Consider the following 15247-nt stretch of genomic DNA (forward strand, 5'->3'; position numbering starts at 1 on the left):
GCCATGTGACTAGTGGTGAGGTCAAGTGAGAAGAGAGAGATGAGGTGAAAGAGGAAGAAGCTGGAATGAAGAGAGAGAATGACAAGAGAGAAGAAAAGTGGTGTGTAACAAAATTACGCACCTCATACGAGCAGTAGATCAGTCGTTGCTTTGATTTCATGAAGAGAGACGTTTTGATTTCGCGAAGAGAGAGAAGGAATAAGAGTACAACCAGGTTTAGGAAAGCTTAAGAGAGAGAAGCGGGAAAACAAGTGAGATAAGTGGGAAAATAGTATTAACATTTTAGGATTGTGTGAGACCAAATCTAGGTGGCGTGTTTAGTTGGTATGTCAACTAAATTATGGACATGATGGATATTTATTTATATATATAGATATCATTTTCCTATATTTTTATTTATGCTACTCACCTCACTTTATCACAATTTTCAAACAAACATAATTTCAACAACAATTGAACGACAAAAGTTGAAACTTGGGTTGGGCCTAAAAGGAGCTCAATTGATGGGCCAAGCATCCTATTAGTCTCACGAAAGATGGACTCGGGATCATTCTCGAACGGAACCCTCACTCTCTTCTTATATCTTCTGGAATTATCTCCATCACTCGCGCCGCACGCACAAATAGCCTCACTGTTTAGGGTTGTATCATATATTGTATCTCGGAATATATAGATTTTGGTTGATAGTTTCCTCAGAAATGGCGGCTTCAATTGCACAAATCAACGTTCTTGGAGGGATTGGGTTCCCTTCTTCAAAGACGGGGGTCAACGCTTCGTCTGCTTCCAGGACTGTGTTCTTCGGGCAGGGATTAGGCAGTAGAAACATATGGAATTCTGGGTTCTTGAGGTTAAACACTAAGTCACAGAGGAGGTACCGTGCGAGACCATTAAGGGTGGTGAACGAGAAGGTCGTGGGAATTGATTTGGGCACGACGAACTCAGCTGTCGCAGCCATGGAAGGAGGGAAGCCGACAATAGTTACTAACGCAGAGGGGCAGAGAACGACTCCCTCCGTGGTTGCCTACACGAAGAATGGGGACAGGCTGGTGGGACAGATTGCTAAGCGCCAGGCGGTCGTGAACCCGGAGAATACCTTCTTCTCCGTGAAGAGGTTTATCGGGAGGAAGATGTCTGAAGTGGACGAGGAGTCGAAGCAGGTGTCTTACAAGGTGGTCAGGGATGAAAATGGGAATGTGAAGCTTGAGTGCCCTATCCTTGGAAAGCAGTTTGCTGCTGAGGAAATTTCGGCGCAGGTATATATTTGCTTACAGGGATTTTTTTTTGCTAGGTTTCACCCGTTGTCGTCTTTTTTTTTCCCTGGTTTTCAATTTTCGGGATTATTTTATGGTGGATGGAGGAAGACAATGAGCTGTAAAAGATATTTTTGATTCACTTGCTGAATTTGGGTACTGTGCAAAAAATAAATGCTGAATTTTGGTTGCTTTACTACTTTCCAAGTTTGATTGCTGAGGGAAGTAAGGGGCTTCTAATTCTTTCCCTTTTACATTGTGTTACGTTCGTTGATATTTGGTGTAAGGTTGGATTTGCGTGGTTAAGGTTGGATTTGTGATGTTCGCAGATTATTAGGTTGATAAGGAAGTGCAAGGGAATGTTTTATTGGGTGGCTTTATTTTGAATTGATGGGGGGTCCTGAAATTTTGGTTATTTGGACTTTCCATTTGATCTTTGCCAGATGGGGTTAATATGATCATGGGTTTGTAACCAGGTAGCTCTTTCCACTTTTTTGTTTTGGATGCTTAGAAGTCTATGATAAATGGAGAAAGGGATGGCTAGGAAGGTGTGTATTCTGCTGGCCTGAGTTCCCATGTCAGTCTGAAGCTAACACATTAGCCCAGACAGAAGTTTAACATGTTAGCTAAGGCAAGCACTCATGTCAAGCAGAGCACAGTTTAAACTGTGGTGTTTTCTTCTGTGCTCATTTTTTGCAAACGACCTTAAAATTCTGGACATTCACTTCTTTTGTTTTGAGTTTTCAAATTATCTTGCTGTAATTGTGATTTTGATGGAATCAGAAATATATCAGATAATAGTGGAATGTCGTGAATGATTCATTCCGTGTGGTTAGAATGAAATTATGCTTGAAATGTTACCTTGTGCTGTTTTTGGTAAAGGGTTCCTTTTGTATGCAATATGTCGGCCTGGATGTGATGTGTAGTATGCTAATACTTTTGAAGACATAATCAATAGTAAACACCTAACTCTGAAAAGCATTCGTTGAGTTAGTTTATGTTTTTGGTTGACCATTAAAAAACTATTGTTGGAATCTGATAAAGTGTAAATTGTAGCATGTACCTTGAAGGCTTTCGTACAATTAATTTTTTTTACCTTATGACTCAGGTTTTGAGAAAGCTTGTGGACGATGCCTCAAAGTTTTTGAATGATCAAGTAACCAAAGCTGTTGTAACTGTTCCAGCATACTTCAACGATTCCCAGAGGACAGCTACGAAGGATGCTGGTCGTATTGCTGGCTTGGAAGTTCTACGTATCATCAACGAACCGACGGCTGCTTCTTTGGCGTATGGTTTTGAAAAGAAGAACAATGAAACCATATTAGTATTTGACCTTGGTGGTGGTACTTTTGATGTTTCAGGTATCGTTATTATATAAGATTTATTATTAGTTTACTTTTATTGTTGAACTTAAGATCAATTTTGTCCGTGCTGGTTTCTTAGAAGAACTAATTTCTTATCGCAAAATATTCGTGGGGAAAATTTTCTCATAAGGATTTTGATACACGACTTTTGCTTCTGAATCACTTGGCTTGGTCCTCTTTTTCGTTACAGTGCTTGAGGTCGGTGATGGTGTATTTGAAGTGCTTTCTACTTCAGGAGACACTCATCTAGGTGGTGATGACTTTGATAAGGTTGGAGTTGTTATCTTACCTCTTTTTTTTTTTGTTGTGTGTGTGGACCCATGGACCCTTGGACTGTTACAGTTGATAGCACTGCTCTCATCTTTCACATTGTATTTGCAGAGAATTGTTGATTGGCTTGCTGCTAGTTTTAAGCGAGATGAAGGTATAGATCTTTTGAAGGACAAACAAGCTCTTCAGCGGCTTACTGAAGCAGCTGAGAAGGCTAAAATGGAGTTGTCATCTTTAACTCAAACTAACATCAGGTATGTTAGAATATACTATTCGGTAGGGGGCCAATGATATCGAGCACGCATATACCTTAGCATTCCACTTCTCCAACTCCCCCTTTATTGAATACTGGCTCCAGCAATGGGTCATGAAATAGAACATGGAAGCAAAGTCTTAACTAGAATCCTGATGTGAACTTTTTTCACCAAGTCAGGATGATGATGTTAGAGACTGGAAACTGGACCTTAACTCTGTAACATGAGGTGACAACCAAGTTCAAATGTCTTGAGCATTATCTTCTCTTGGTTAGAACAGAACACAGCATTCAGCACATATTCTTAAGATTATGTCTTTATGTTCTGTTTCATAACCACTTCCATGGCTTTCCATGAATATGGCCTGCTGTGAGGGGATTAAAGATCTGTGTATGTTTTTAATTATCATTCCTGGCAAGCTGACAGTAGAAAGTACATGTGCACATTGGTTGCAAGATCTCAATTCTCTCTTTTTCTTACACTATTTGTTGTGTTCTAGTTTCAGCTGATGGGTTTTGTTTGTTCCAGCCTGCCTTTCATTACTGCCACTGCTGATGGCCCCAAGCATATTGAGGCCACCCTAACAAGGGCCAAGTTTGAGGAATTGTGCTCAGACCTGCTCGACAGGTATTTGGCATTCTTTTAACTGATGTAATCATGAACTGTGCTTTCATGACAGGGTAATTTTGACTGTCTTTAATCATTGGTTTGCTTTCTGCATCTGAATTTATTGTTCTGGCTGGCACTGTTTTCAGTTTTGTTTGTGGCTGATGGCTTGTACCTGCTAATAATTCTTGTAGGCTTAAAAGCCCTGTTGAGACTTCATTGAGAGATGCAAAGCTCACCATGAAAGATTTAGATGAAGTGATCCTCGTTGGTGGGTCGACGCGTATCCCAGCAGTTCAGGAGCTTGTGAAGAAGATTACTGGGAAGGACCCCAATGTTACAGTGAATCCTGATGAAGTTGTTGCTCTAGGGGCAGCAGTTCAGGTGGGCATACTTGCGGTGACTGTATGCTATATAATCCGCCTTTTGTTTTCTTTAGCCTATCATTGGCTTGTGGAATATGTTTTGTGCCCTCTATCTCATTCATTCGAGAATTGATTTTTTGCATGTGTTTTATTATAGGCGGGTGTTCTCTCTGGGGATGTCAGCAACATTGTGCTTCTGGATGTTGCACCGTTATCTATTGGTCTTGAAACTCTTGGTGGTGTGATGACAAAAATTATACCGAGGAACACAACCTTGCCCACATCCAAATCAGAGGTGTTCTCAACCGCTGCAGATGGTCAGACTAGTGTTGAGATTAATGTCCTTCAGGGCGAGAGAGAATTTGTTAGGGACAATAAATCTCTTGGTAGTTTCCGCCTTGATGGTATCCCGCCTGCTCCACGCGGGGTTCCTCAGATTGAAGTTAAATTTGACATAGATGCGAATGGAATTCTTTCTGTCACTGCTATTGATAAAGGCACGGGGAAGAAGCAAGATATCACCATCACTGGTGCCAGCACCTTGCCGAGTGACGAGGTATGTTCTTGAACGATGTGGCCTATTAAATTTTGGGTTTCGTATAGCACCTTGAAGAATATACTATTTTCAGTTTAGTTTATGCTTATATAACCACCATGATGGACTTGAGTTCCTGGCATATGGAATGTTTTATGCAGTGTGTTTGTTATGTGCTTAAGCTGGGTGTTCACCAGCTCTCTTTTGTTAAAATTGACAAGTTGATTGCTTTTCCAAGGCGAGCCAGATGCACTTCTGCATATTGATATTGATGAACCCCATTTTGATTAAAAATTGGATTAAAAATTGCAGGTGGAGAGGATGGTCAACGAAGCAGACAAGTTTGCTAAGGAAGACAAGGAGAAGAGAGATGCCATTGACACAAAGAACCAGGCGGATTCGGTTGTGTACCAAACTGAAAAGCAGCTCAAGGAGCTAGGTGACAAAGTTCCTGGCCCTGTGAAGGAGAAGGTTGAGGCAAAACTCAAAGAACTGAAGGATGCCATTGCAGGGGGTTCAACCCAATCGATTAAAGACGCCATGGCTGCCCTTAATCAAGAAGTTATGCAGCTTGGCCAGTCCCTTTACAATCAGCCAGGTGCTTCTGGTGCAGGGCCTACACCTGGGCCTGAATCCCCTCCATCGGATTCGTCAAACAAGGGACCTGACGGAGATGTTATTGATGCAGATTTCTCTGACAGCAAGTGAGATTAGAAGGTTGATGTCTAGTTTTTTAGATGGGTGTTTCTTCCCATTTTCATTCAGAATTGTGTATAAGAAATAGATTTTACAGGGATTGGGATATAAGTTCCCAGGCACTTTTGTCTTTGGGGACAGAAATAGGATTTGTGCTTTAGGAATATGGTGGGAGATGAAATAGAAATTGCAACCCATCCTTGGGTCATGACACGTGCATTGTTTTAACTTATTTTGACTTCGTTGGCTTTACCATATATATTTAGCGTTCGTTTGGTGCTCCATTTTGATGCACCATATGTTGTTCACGAATCATATATTAGAGCATCAACAATGGGATGATTTAATGGAATGATTTTAAAGTGCTTGAGATGATACTTTCTTGATAAATTAAGCGTTAGATGTTCACAATGGATATTTGAGATGATACTTTCTTAATAAGTTAAGCGCTAGATGCACACTTGTGATAAAAAATGACACTTAAAAAATTAGTCCAGTGATGAATAGTGAAGAAAGAGATGATGAAAAAGGAAGAGAGATGATGAAAAGTAAGAGAGAGACGATGAAAAGTGAAGAAAGAGATGATGAAAAGTAAGAGAGAGACGATGAAAAGTGAAGAAAGAGACGATGAAAAGAAAGAGAGAGGTGATGGAAAATAAGAGGGAGATGATGAAAAGGAAGAGAGAAAATAAAGAAAATGAGTATAGAATGTTGAAATGTAAGGAGTGTTGATGAATAGTGTAGGTTGTGGGACTCAATCACCCAATTAAATTGTGCCACCTAAGAGAGAGTAGAACAGAGAGAACAGTGTGGGTTGATGAATAGTGTAGGTTTTGGATAATTATATCGTCATTTTGAAATTGTCCACATTTCAACAATTTCAAAATCATTTACATTCTAATTACTCCACGAAATATCACTTATACCAATAAACAAGGCCCACGTTACCAGACAAATTGTATTTTTTTAATTAAAAAAAATTATAAATACTTTTAATTGATTGTAACATTTACTTCCCAAGTGTTTTTCATTTTTTAATTCTTTTATTAGTTAACAGTTTTTTGTTAATATAAACATTATAAATTTAATAACAATTATATTTATTATATTAAAATTTAATAAAAAATTTATTATAAAACTTATAAAATATAATTTTTATAATCCTTTAATTTATTTAATATAGTTATTATTTATTAGAAATTGTTTACTATTTATTTCGCTATCTATTTTAATTTGTTACAATTTAAATATATAATATCCATACACGTAATTTACACAACAATTTTAACACCATATATGCTATCAGCAAAAATAGCACCAAACACAGGAACAATATAAACTACCATTTATTATCACCATTTATTATTTATAATATATGTTACAATATATATTACTGTCAAAATTATCTACTAAAAGCACATTTAGTATATGCTATTGACACACCAAACAATCATTTTGTGACGGTCATTTAAGACAATTTTGTGACAATGAAGGTTGTCTTTCAAAATGGTATTCACAATTTCATGCCCAATGTTTCTCAATTTCGAAATTAACTGTGAGGAAGGGTAGTAAATTGTTAATTATGATTTTAATACGGTTTTATGTAGTAAATTGTTCTAATTATTTCATTTAATATTTAATATTTACTTTATCGTCTAATTAAGTAAAAATATGAAATTATTAATTTTAAATATTTATCTTTATTTTTTAATACTATTTTTTTTTTCCATCTGTAACAATTAAAATGTATAATAATTTGTCTTTTGAGCCTCTATAGTTCAAGAAAACTGTCATGACAAATATTCTATCGGTTGGTGTTTGATAAAATGCAGCTTTTCCTTTCAAAAAAACCATTATTAGACACCAACATTTCAGATAGCATAAATGTTATCATTTTTAACCCACATATATATTACCAGCATATATGTTAGCATACAAAATTTATACATTAACTTATATATTACTGATAAAATTGTCTGTCAAACGAAGTCATTGACTCAACGAATGAATTGTAATAGTGCATGAGCATAACAAGTTGTTATGATTGCGTGATTGTACACCTCTACAGTGGAGACGTTATCAAGTGCTTTAAACACCATTTGTGGATAAAATGTAGTGCTAGATGGTTATAATGGACAAAATTTAACACTTGAAATTTGCTGAAAATTTTTTTATCTACACTCCATTTGTGGCGAGGCTCTTAATTTGTGAATACTACCAATAGTGGAATCCACTTTTTCAGTAATTTCACACAAAAACACAAGCACGCAGACACTCATGTGCAGGATAATAGTGGGACCCACTCTTTTAGTGATTTCAATAATTTGAAGTGCTTGAGAACATGTCTCATAAACTCTCATTGTGAGTTTATAGGATACAAATGCTTGAGAATACCGTTATTACACAAACTTCTGAGACATTTTAGAGTGTAATTGCAAGGGTCCCACTGTGGATGCTTGTTACATTATTGGAAAAAAGAGAATACAGTTCCCCCTTATCAATACCTAATCTACAATCTCATTCCCAGTTGTTCCCTCTAGGACTCTGGGGAAGACTATCCCCTCTATTAGTCCTACACCCGTAGATCGAGCAATACTCATCGTAGTATCCGCATCTGTTGCACTTTCCACAACTTATATTAGTCCTACTACTTGTCTTGTGGTATTGGCTAATCCCATGACCAATACCTCCCCTGCTGTTGCTCAAGTCTTGTCGACCCAATGACAGAGCGGTCACCAGCCTTTCATTCCCTCTACCAACCCGATGAGAGTCTTGGGGTGGTCTAAAGGATTGGTAGAGATGTGGGTATTGTTGTTGGAGGTTCTGATGGTGATGATGTTGGTGATGGTGGTGGTAATGTTGATTGCTGATCGTGTTGCTGCTGCTTTGTTGCTGGAAGTTATTGAGACTGCAAAGGCTGGGAGAGCTATGGACTTTGTGGATGTGAAATCTGTTATTGTTGTGATAGCCATTGATCGAGGCAGGCTCCGAAGGCGTAATAGAATCAATAACATTTCCATCTGGGGAGTTGGAATTAGGGGAAGAGGCAGCAGAAATGCTAAAGGAAGGACGGTTTGCATTGATATGAGGGAGTTTTAGGTTGGAAATGGAACGAGCAATGCCATTAATGGCATCAATGTAACGTTGTTCGATTACAGCCGGATGGTCCATGGTGGAGACATGAATGTTCTCTGTAACAACAGGATTGGAAGGGAACAAGAAGGTTCGGAACTTGGGGATTCCTTCCCTTTCTTGACGTTCGTATTCATCAAGCATGTGCTTGAGATCTTCATTAGACCTTACAGAGACTAAGGCATCAAGGTCCTCTGGCATGACCTGGTATTTGAGCACCAAGTCACCATCGAAGAGTGCATTGATCTTCTTCATTAGCTCTGCCCATGACAAATTCGCCATATTATTCTAAGCAAACAATTTTAACTCCCAATCAAAACCAAGACGCCATTGATTCCGAAACTTAGATTTTACCACAAACGATTGAAAACAATTCATATTATCCAAATTCCGAGACTAGCCATTTTCAGTGAGCATAAAAACAAGAGGAAACGAGATTGAAAATTGGGGGAAAATAATGACAATATGTAAGAATCAACTGTAATGATTAGGGTTAGGGCTTGAAAATGGGGACCAGAGAAGTAATTAAGTGAATACGAATGGCGTACCAGAGAAGTTGATGTTGCGGGGAACCGCGACGACCCGGGTCTCTCCGCCGACGTACTTAAGGTGGCCATCTGCGGGGCGTGGCATGATCTTGCCACCGAAACTGCAGAGGAATTTGACCCTGCTCTTGGGGGACGATGCCGCAGAAGGCGGTCCCGATGAGTCCTCTCCGGAAATTGACCCCATCAACAAGAATATAATTTCGTAACAGATATCGAGTTGCAAGATCAGGCGGTTGCTCTGTATCTGCTCAACAGAAATCATTGAACACATATCTTATTTATTATGTAATTAAATCAATATCACCAAAAAACAATAAATAGGTTTCTTGTTTTGGAGGATTTAATAAGATATTTTACTTGGAAACCAGGTATTTATAATATGCTTAAAGAAGAAGAAAATTGGATATGACAACTTACTCTCTGATTGTCAAAAGAATGAGAAATTGGATGCGAAACCACGACGTATTCACTATTCAGGATTTAGAATTTGACTGAGATGATGACAGAGGAAGATTCGAGGTCAAGAGGAGGAGGAAGAAGAAGAAGAAGAAGATAAAAAAAACTCCTATTTTTCTTTTCCTTTTTCTGGAATTTCTTCCTGAAATCCTGTTACCCAGAAATAGATGAATCACATTTTTTTTTGTGGTTTTGGATATGTTAAGCACCATAGATGGGTTTGGTTTCTCTCTCTCTTATGTTTGTCTTTGCTATTTCTATTTTAATGGATTTGGCAGAATGTCTACAAGTAATCCACACTTTTCACATATTTTCCTGCTGATTTTCCGGCAATGTTTTGGATGCATTGTTAGTTATTGCTTTCTCCTTGTCTCAGTTGGATATTGTGCCCAAAATTGCCTCATAGAATGCTTTTTATGTCTACGTTTGATTTCTTTAACATACATGATAATCGGATAATGTAATTTTTGGTCACTGAAAAGTTGATTGGGTTCAACTGCTGTGTGCATGTGTCTAAGGACATATCGGTTGAAGTAAATTCTTCTTTTTGATCAATCAAAACATCTTGATCACCCAATTTGCGAACATTCCAATTTCAGTATAAAAAAAATTAAATTGTTTCAAATTATTCACATGGACAAATGTTCGACATTTCGAACAGTTAACTAAATTACCTCATAAAATGCCGTTTATGCCCAAAATTGCCTCATAAAATGTTTTTTTTTTTAATCTCTACATTTGTTTTCTTTATCATATATGATAATTTGTGAATGAAACGATATTAGCACATTTAGCTTGATATTAATTTTAAAATTGCCACAAGATACTTTTTTTTTTATCTCTACGTAAGTTATCTTTAACATATATGATAGATAATCTATAAATGAACCGATATTAGCACATTAGCTTCATATTAATTTTAAAATTTTCAGGCCATTTACAAAATCAAAAAGATGTTATGAGAAAATAATGCGTTGCTCAACTGCTCTAATTAGTATAGTCTGTAGAGTTGATGTAATAGTACAAAACCAAAGATACTCTAACGTTATGTTTAGTTACACCATTATGGCCGGAACCCTCAATTCCTATTCCCAACAAATTCCTGCGTTTGTTATGAAACACAATAATGAAATATAACGATGAATTCCATTCCTCTAATGCTATCAGCCCATTTGGGGCACAATTTGAAGCAACAATTTATTGTCTTTTAACAATAAATTATTTTAGTACACCAAAAATCAATTATTTGATCCAAAAATCAAGACAATTTTATAACAATTTATTACCATTTTCGAAATTGTCTCATATTGGATCATTTTGAGACCATTTTGGGACAAATGAATTTTCTTCCCTAAACTACCCTCCATTCTTTAATGAACTACCTAAAATACCCCCAAATTTGGCTTCCATCTTCAACCTCACAGGCGAGCTTCTCCTCATCGGCATCTAACCAGACCTTCACTTCATCTCTCCCTTTTTTTTTTCTTCCCGCGAAAGAGTGGCCTTCTCATTTGAGTCATTATTCCCGCCTCGCCGCCACCACTGGCACTATTCTGGCCATGGGTCTCAACATAGAACAATCAGAGACAAAAAAATGAGAGGGCCGGTGCTGATTTGTGTTGGTGGTCTGATTTCGCCAAAGTTGAACTGGGAGGTGAGCTCTTCTTCGATCTCTAGTAGTTGGTGGGAATAGCGACTGGAGCGCACAACTCTGATGCAAAGGAAAGATGACGTGAGAGATAGTAGAGGAGAAAGAGGATGCTAAGGGACAGTGGAAGAGATAATGGAATTTTTTATTTTTATTTAAAATAAAAATTAATAGTGAATTATGAAAATTCATAATTATTATTAAATTCAATAATGAATTATGAAAAAATTTTAGATTGAGAATTGAAAAATAAAGTGAACGAAATTTTCAAAAAAACAAAATCTTAAAATTAATTTCAATGTTTTTATTAATATTATAAATTATTTGTTATTTATTTACTATTACAACTTTAATACATAATACCCCTGCACGTAATTTGTCACAACAATTTTAACACAAATATGCTACTAGCAAAAGTATAACCAAACACCTACCAGCATTTCAACAACCATATATGATACCATTTATAACCACCATTTACTATCTACAATATATGCTACTGTCAAAATTGTCTGCCAAACGGACCGTATGTTTGGTATGAATTTCCGTTTCCGTTTTCGTTTATATGGATAAACGTCCACATAATTAATTAATTTGTTTAATTAATAATTAAGGATAATATCTAGTTGAATATTAATCAAAATTAAGTATTTGATTTTGAATGGTATTATCCTGGTAGATTTGATAGACTTCTAATCAAATTAGAAGACATCAATTCTTACCTCTTATGAGCCTATAAATAGAGGGTCAATCCTTTTTATTTCACACACCAAATAATATACGTAAACTCTCTCTCCCAAATTCCGATCTTCCGCCTATGTGATCAAGGTTAGTTAGGGTGTGAATAGTGGGAGGACTATGGTCGCGATCCCCGAGTCCAAACGCGTTCGTAGATCCATGTTAGTCATCGACGTGCCAACGGTAAGCGACGTGGAACCAAGCAGCTCGATCCGTGAATCTACGCTACAACAGGTATTCCGCTGCGTACTGATACATGTGTGTATATATTATTTCCAACATTGGTATCGGAGCAAGGTTTTGGTTCCCCTTTTTTTTGTTAAATTAGTTTTCACTAACGTTGAATCTTATGTAGATTGATATGGTGTTTTGTACATCTACTTTTTTTTTTTTATTAAGTTTAGATTAATATGGTATTTTGTACATCTATTTTTTATTAATATATAATGGTGTTTGGACGGAATATATAATGGTGTGTTAATGTTTCTGGATTTTGGTAGAAGTCTTCGGTTTTTTTTTTTTTTTTTTTTTTTTTTTGTGTTAGTGGGATTTCTAATATTGGCCTCTTATTCAGCTAAGAGATGGTATACGCCACGTTCTTCACATTGACTATTATTGTTTTTTTTAATGGACCATGGTCAAGTTTTTTTTTTTTACTTTAAAAGAAAATTCAGATACAAATATTACAATTCAATCAAATGTCTTCTTTTCATACAAATATTCGTTATTTTTGTTAGTACGTGTGAAATGCAAGTTAGATTGTGTAACCATCCTTGGAGAATTCCGTCCATCTTTTTGGCCCGGCCTTGATTTGAGTAATGTAGTGGTCTAGGCCCGATTATCATTGATGAGTTTAAAGTTTTGGGTGTTAAATTGTTTAATGTGTTTTTCAATTATAGCCCAAATAATTAAATACTTCAAATTTAATGTGTTTTCTTATGTTTTTAATTATTATCTTAGTGATCATAAGTAAATAAATTATTGAGTGTGTTTTTCTACACGTGTGTACGATTGTGCCTAAAATTATTTATGTAATTTTTATTGTATGATTATTAATTCATTTGTTGAATTGTTATGAGGATTTGATTATGATTAATGTGTTTAAATTCATTTGTTGAATTTTTTGGTAATCTTTTTTAGTGATTAACAATAAGCTAGCAATGTCTAGAAAGTTCTGTCAAGGAAAGGTGTTACTTAATTGTGCACCATATTAAACGGAAGGCCCCCTCTTTCCTGGGAATGATCTGGTTGCTAAATTTGTTAGTCTCTAACTTAGAAAGTCGACAAATTTTTTTTTGGTGCTATGTGCATAATAATCTCATAATATGTCTATTGTATGCTTAGTGCTTATAATAATAAATTTATGTGTATTATTGCTTACATATTATATTGTTAATATGTTGGATCATAAAGATTCGTTATTTGATTATTAATTGATGAAATATGAAGGTTAAATGATTTTTCCTTTGATTGTGGGTGATGACTTAAACATAGTGATTTTTCGATCTCGTAATTTTTAGGAAAATTATTTGATTTTTATGTTTTAAGTTGATAAATTGTGCCTAATTGAAATCCAACCTTCATTTACTTTTGTAGTAATGACCTCTAAAAATGTGATTGCTGACCTTAATAAAGGACAAAAGTTAACTGGATCTAAAAATTATGATGTGTGGAGGAGGAAGATTCAGTATCTTCTTAACGAGCAAGAAGTGCTCGAGACCTTGGAGATGGCTATGGGGGTGGCAGGGACCTGCTGTATTTTTATTACAACAGGTCCCGCTGTAATATAATTTTAAGTTAATAAAAAATTTTATTTTTATTTTTAAAAATAATAAATATATAGTATTTTTCCTAACGAATCCAATGGTATATTTTTTGTTCGAAACAAAAATCATATTAAACATGAAAACTACATGACAATTTTAGACCGTTGGATATAAACACAAAGCATTCGATGTCTCGATCGCGATGAATTTGATTTTTGTTTCGAACAAAAAATATGTCGTTGGATTCGTTAGACCGAATACTACACATTTACGATTTTTAAAAATTAAATAAAAAATTATTTGTGCTCCAAAAGAGCTACAGTGGGGTCTGTTGTAATTTTTACTACAGCAGACCCCCAGCACCCATGGCTATGGTCCACCCGAAGAAGGTAACACTGCCCACACCTCTGTAATAAGGAAGCCTATGACAATTGGGTAAAAAAAGGACCGTTGTGCACGGTCCTTATTCCCATTTCTGGGTTTGTTGGGAGCATGGGCCACTACGGCCACTTTTTTGGTAGTAGCTTTGCAATCAGCTTCTAGCTCAAGGTGACGGGAAATATCATCAAAGGTCTTGATGATCTCTGAGTGAGTCATAAATTGCTTCATATGGGCCCACTCAGGGTCCAACAAGGAACGGATCACGGCCAACACCTGTTGCTCATCACTGAACTCAACACCAGCATTCCTCAAATCCTTAATCATGCCATTCATTGCACGAAGATGCTCGGGCATTGTGTGATTTGGGAGCAACGTATACTCATTGAATTTGAGGTTCAAGGCACGAAGTCTAGTGGCATTGGTTTGCCCAAACTTGATTTTGAGCTCATTCCACATGGCCTGAGTAGTAGTGCAATTCTCAAAATCACCAATTAGGTCATTTTGCATAGCACTAAGGAAAAGGAGGAGGGAGAAAGAAGCAATGGAAAGTCACGGGCCTAAAGGCAAGAAGATTGAGAAGCCAAAGCCCAAGAAGAATGTAGCTAAGATGAAGTGCTACAACTATAGGCAAAAGGGACACCTGGCCAGAAACTGTTCTGAGCCTAAGAAGGTAGTTCCTCAATTGATTTCTGTCAATGTTTGTTCTTATGCATTAGTTGCAAACTCCATTCCTGATTGGATTTTGGATACAGGAGCGAACAAATACATAGTTCGTGATAGATAGGGCTTTGTGGATTTTCACCGAATCCCAACTGGGACTCAGTACGTCTATCTGGGAAATAATGGACAAGTGGAGATTTTGGGATGCGGTTCCTATCAACTTAGATTGTTAGGGGGTTGCAGTTTAATCCTACATGATGTTCTGTATTGTCCAACTTTTTGGTGTAACCTTTGCTCTGTGCTAGCTTTATTGCCTTTAGGTTATTCTTTTCATTTTGAGAACAATGTTGTTGACATGTTTTTTGATAATAAATTGTTCTTTAATGGACAACTTGTCAATGGTTTCTTTAAGTTAAATTTGGATTATTATAATGCTTCTTCTTCTTCTTCTTCTTCTGCACTTGTTACTTTCCCTAAAATAGATGGTATGTGATGGCATGCTAGACTTGGCCATATTGGTCAAGAAAGATTGGCTAGATTAGCCAAAGCGGGCCTATTGGGCTCGTTTGAAAAGGTCA

At 36.6% G+C, this 15247-nt stretch overlaps 2 protein-coding genes across 2 annotated transcripts; one reads left to right on the forward strand and one right to left on the reverse strand.

The window, feature by feature from the left end:
- The first annotated feature begins 571 nt into the window (after positions 1–571).
- On the forward strand, positions 572–5655 carry LOC119982565 (stromal 70 kDa heat shock-related protein, chloroplastic). The gene is made up of 8 exons (XM_038826021.1): positions 572–1253; positions 2359–2611; positions 2805–2884; positions 2996–3138; positions 3667–3765; positions 3939–4128; positions 4267–4665; positions 4957–5655. Exons 1-8 carry the CDS (start codon positions 699–701, stop codon positions 5350–5352), a joined length of 2115 nt encoding a protein of 704 aa, XP_038681949.1. The 5' UTR covers positions 572–698; the 3' UTR covers positions 5353–5655.
- Positions 5656–7769: 2114 nt separating this feature from the next.
- LOC119982990 lies at positions 7770–9591 on the reverse strand. The gene is made up of 3 exons (XM_038826624.1): positions 9438–9591; positions 9021–9264; positions 7770–8732 (listed from the first exon to the last, which is right to left on the reverse strand). Exons 2-3 carry the CDS (start codon positions 9202–9204, stop codon positions 7858–7860), a joined length of 1059 nt encoding a protein of 352 aa, XP_038682552.1. The 5' UTR covers positions 9205–9264; positions 9438–9591; the 3' UTR covers positions 7770–7857.
- Between the last annotated feature and the right edge of the window lie 5656 nt (positions 9592–15247).

This window comes from Tripterygium wilfordii, chromosome 17 (genome assembly GCF_013401445.1).
Source record: "Tripterygium wilfordii isolate XIE 37 chromosome 17, ASM1340144v1, whole genome shotgun sequence".
Taxonomy (NCBI): domain Eukaryota; kingdom Viridiplantae; phylum Streptophyta; class Magnoliopsida; order Celastrales; family Celastraceae; genus Tripterygium; species Tripterygium wilfordii.

Excerpts from the sequence above, each read along its gene's own strand:
- LOC119982565 (XM_038826021.1), top strand. The coding sequence starts at position 699 with ATGGCGGCTTCAATTGCACAAATCAACGTTCTTGGAGGGATTGGGTTC. Across the intron at positions 2,612-2,804 it reads TGGTACTTTTGATGTTTCAG|TGCTTGAGGTCGGTGATGGT; the intron begins GTATCGTTATTA and ends TTTTCGTTACAG. Across the intron at positions 3,766-3,938 it reads TGCTCAGACCTGCTCGACAG|GCTTAAAAGCCCTGTTGAGA; the intron begins GTATTTGGCATT and ends TAATTCTTGTAG.
- LOC119982990 (XM_038826624.1), bottom strand. The coding sequence starts at position 9,204 with ATGGGGTCAATTTCCGGAGAGGACTCATCGGGACCGCCTTCTGCGGCA. Across the intron at positions 8,733-9,020 it reads CCGCAACATCAACTTCTCTG|AGCTAATGAAGAAGATCAAT; the intron begins GTACGCCATTCG and ends TGTCATGGGCAG.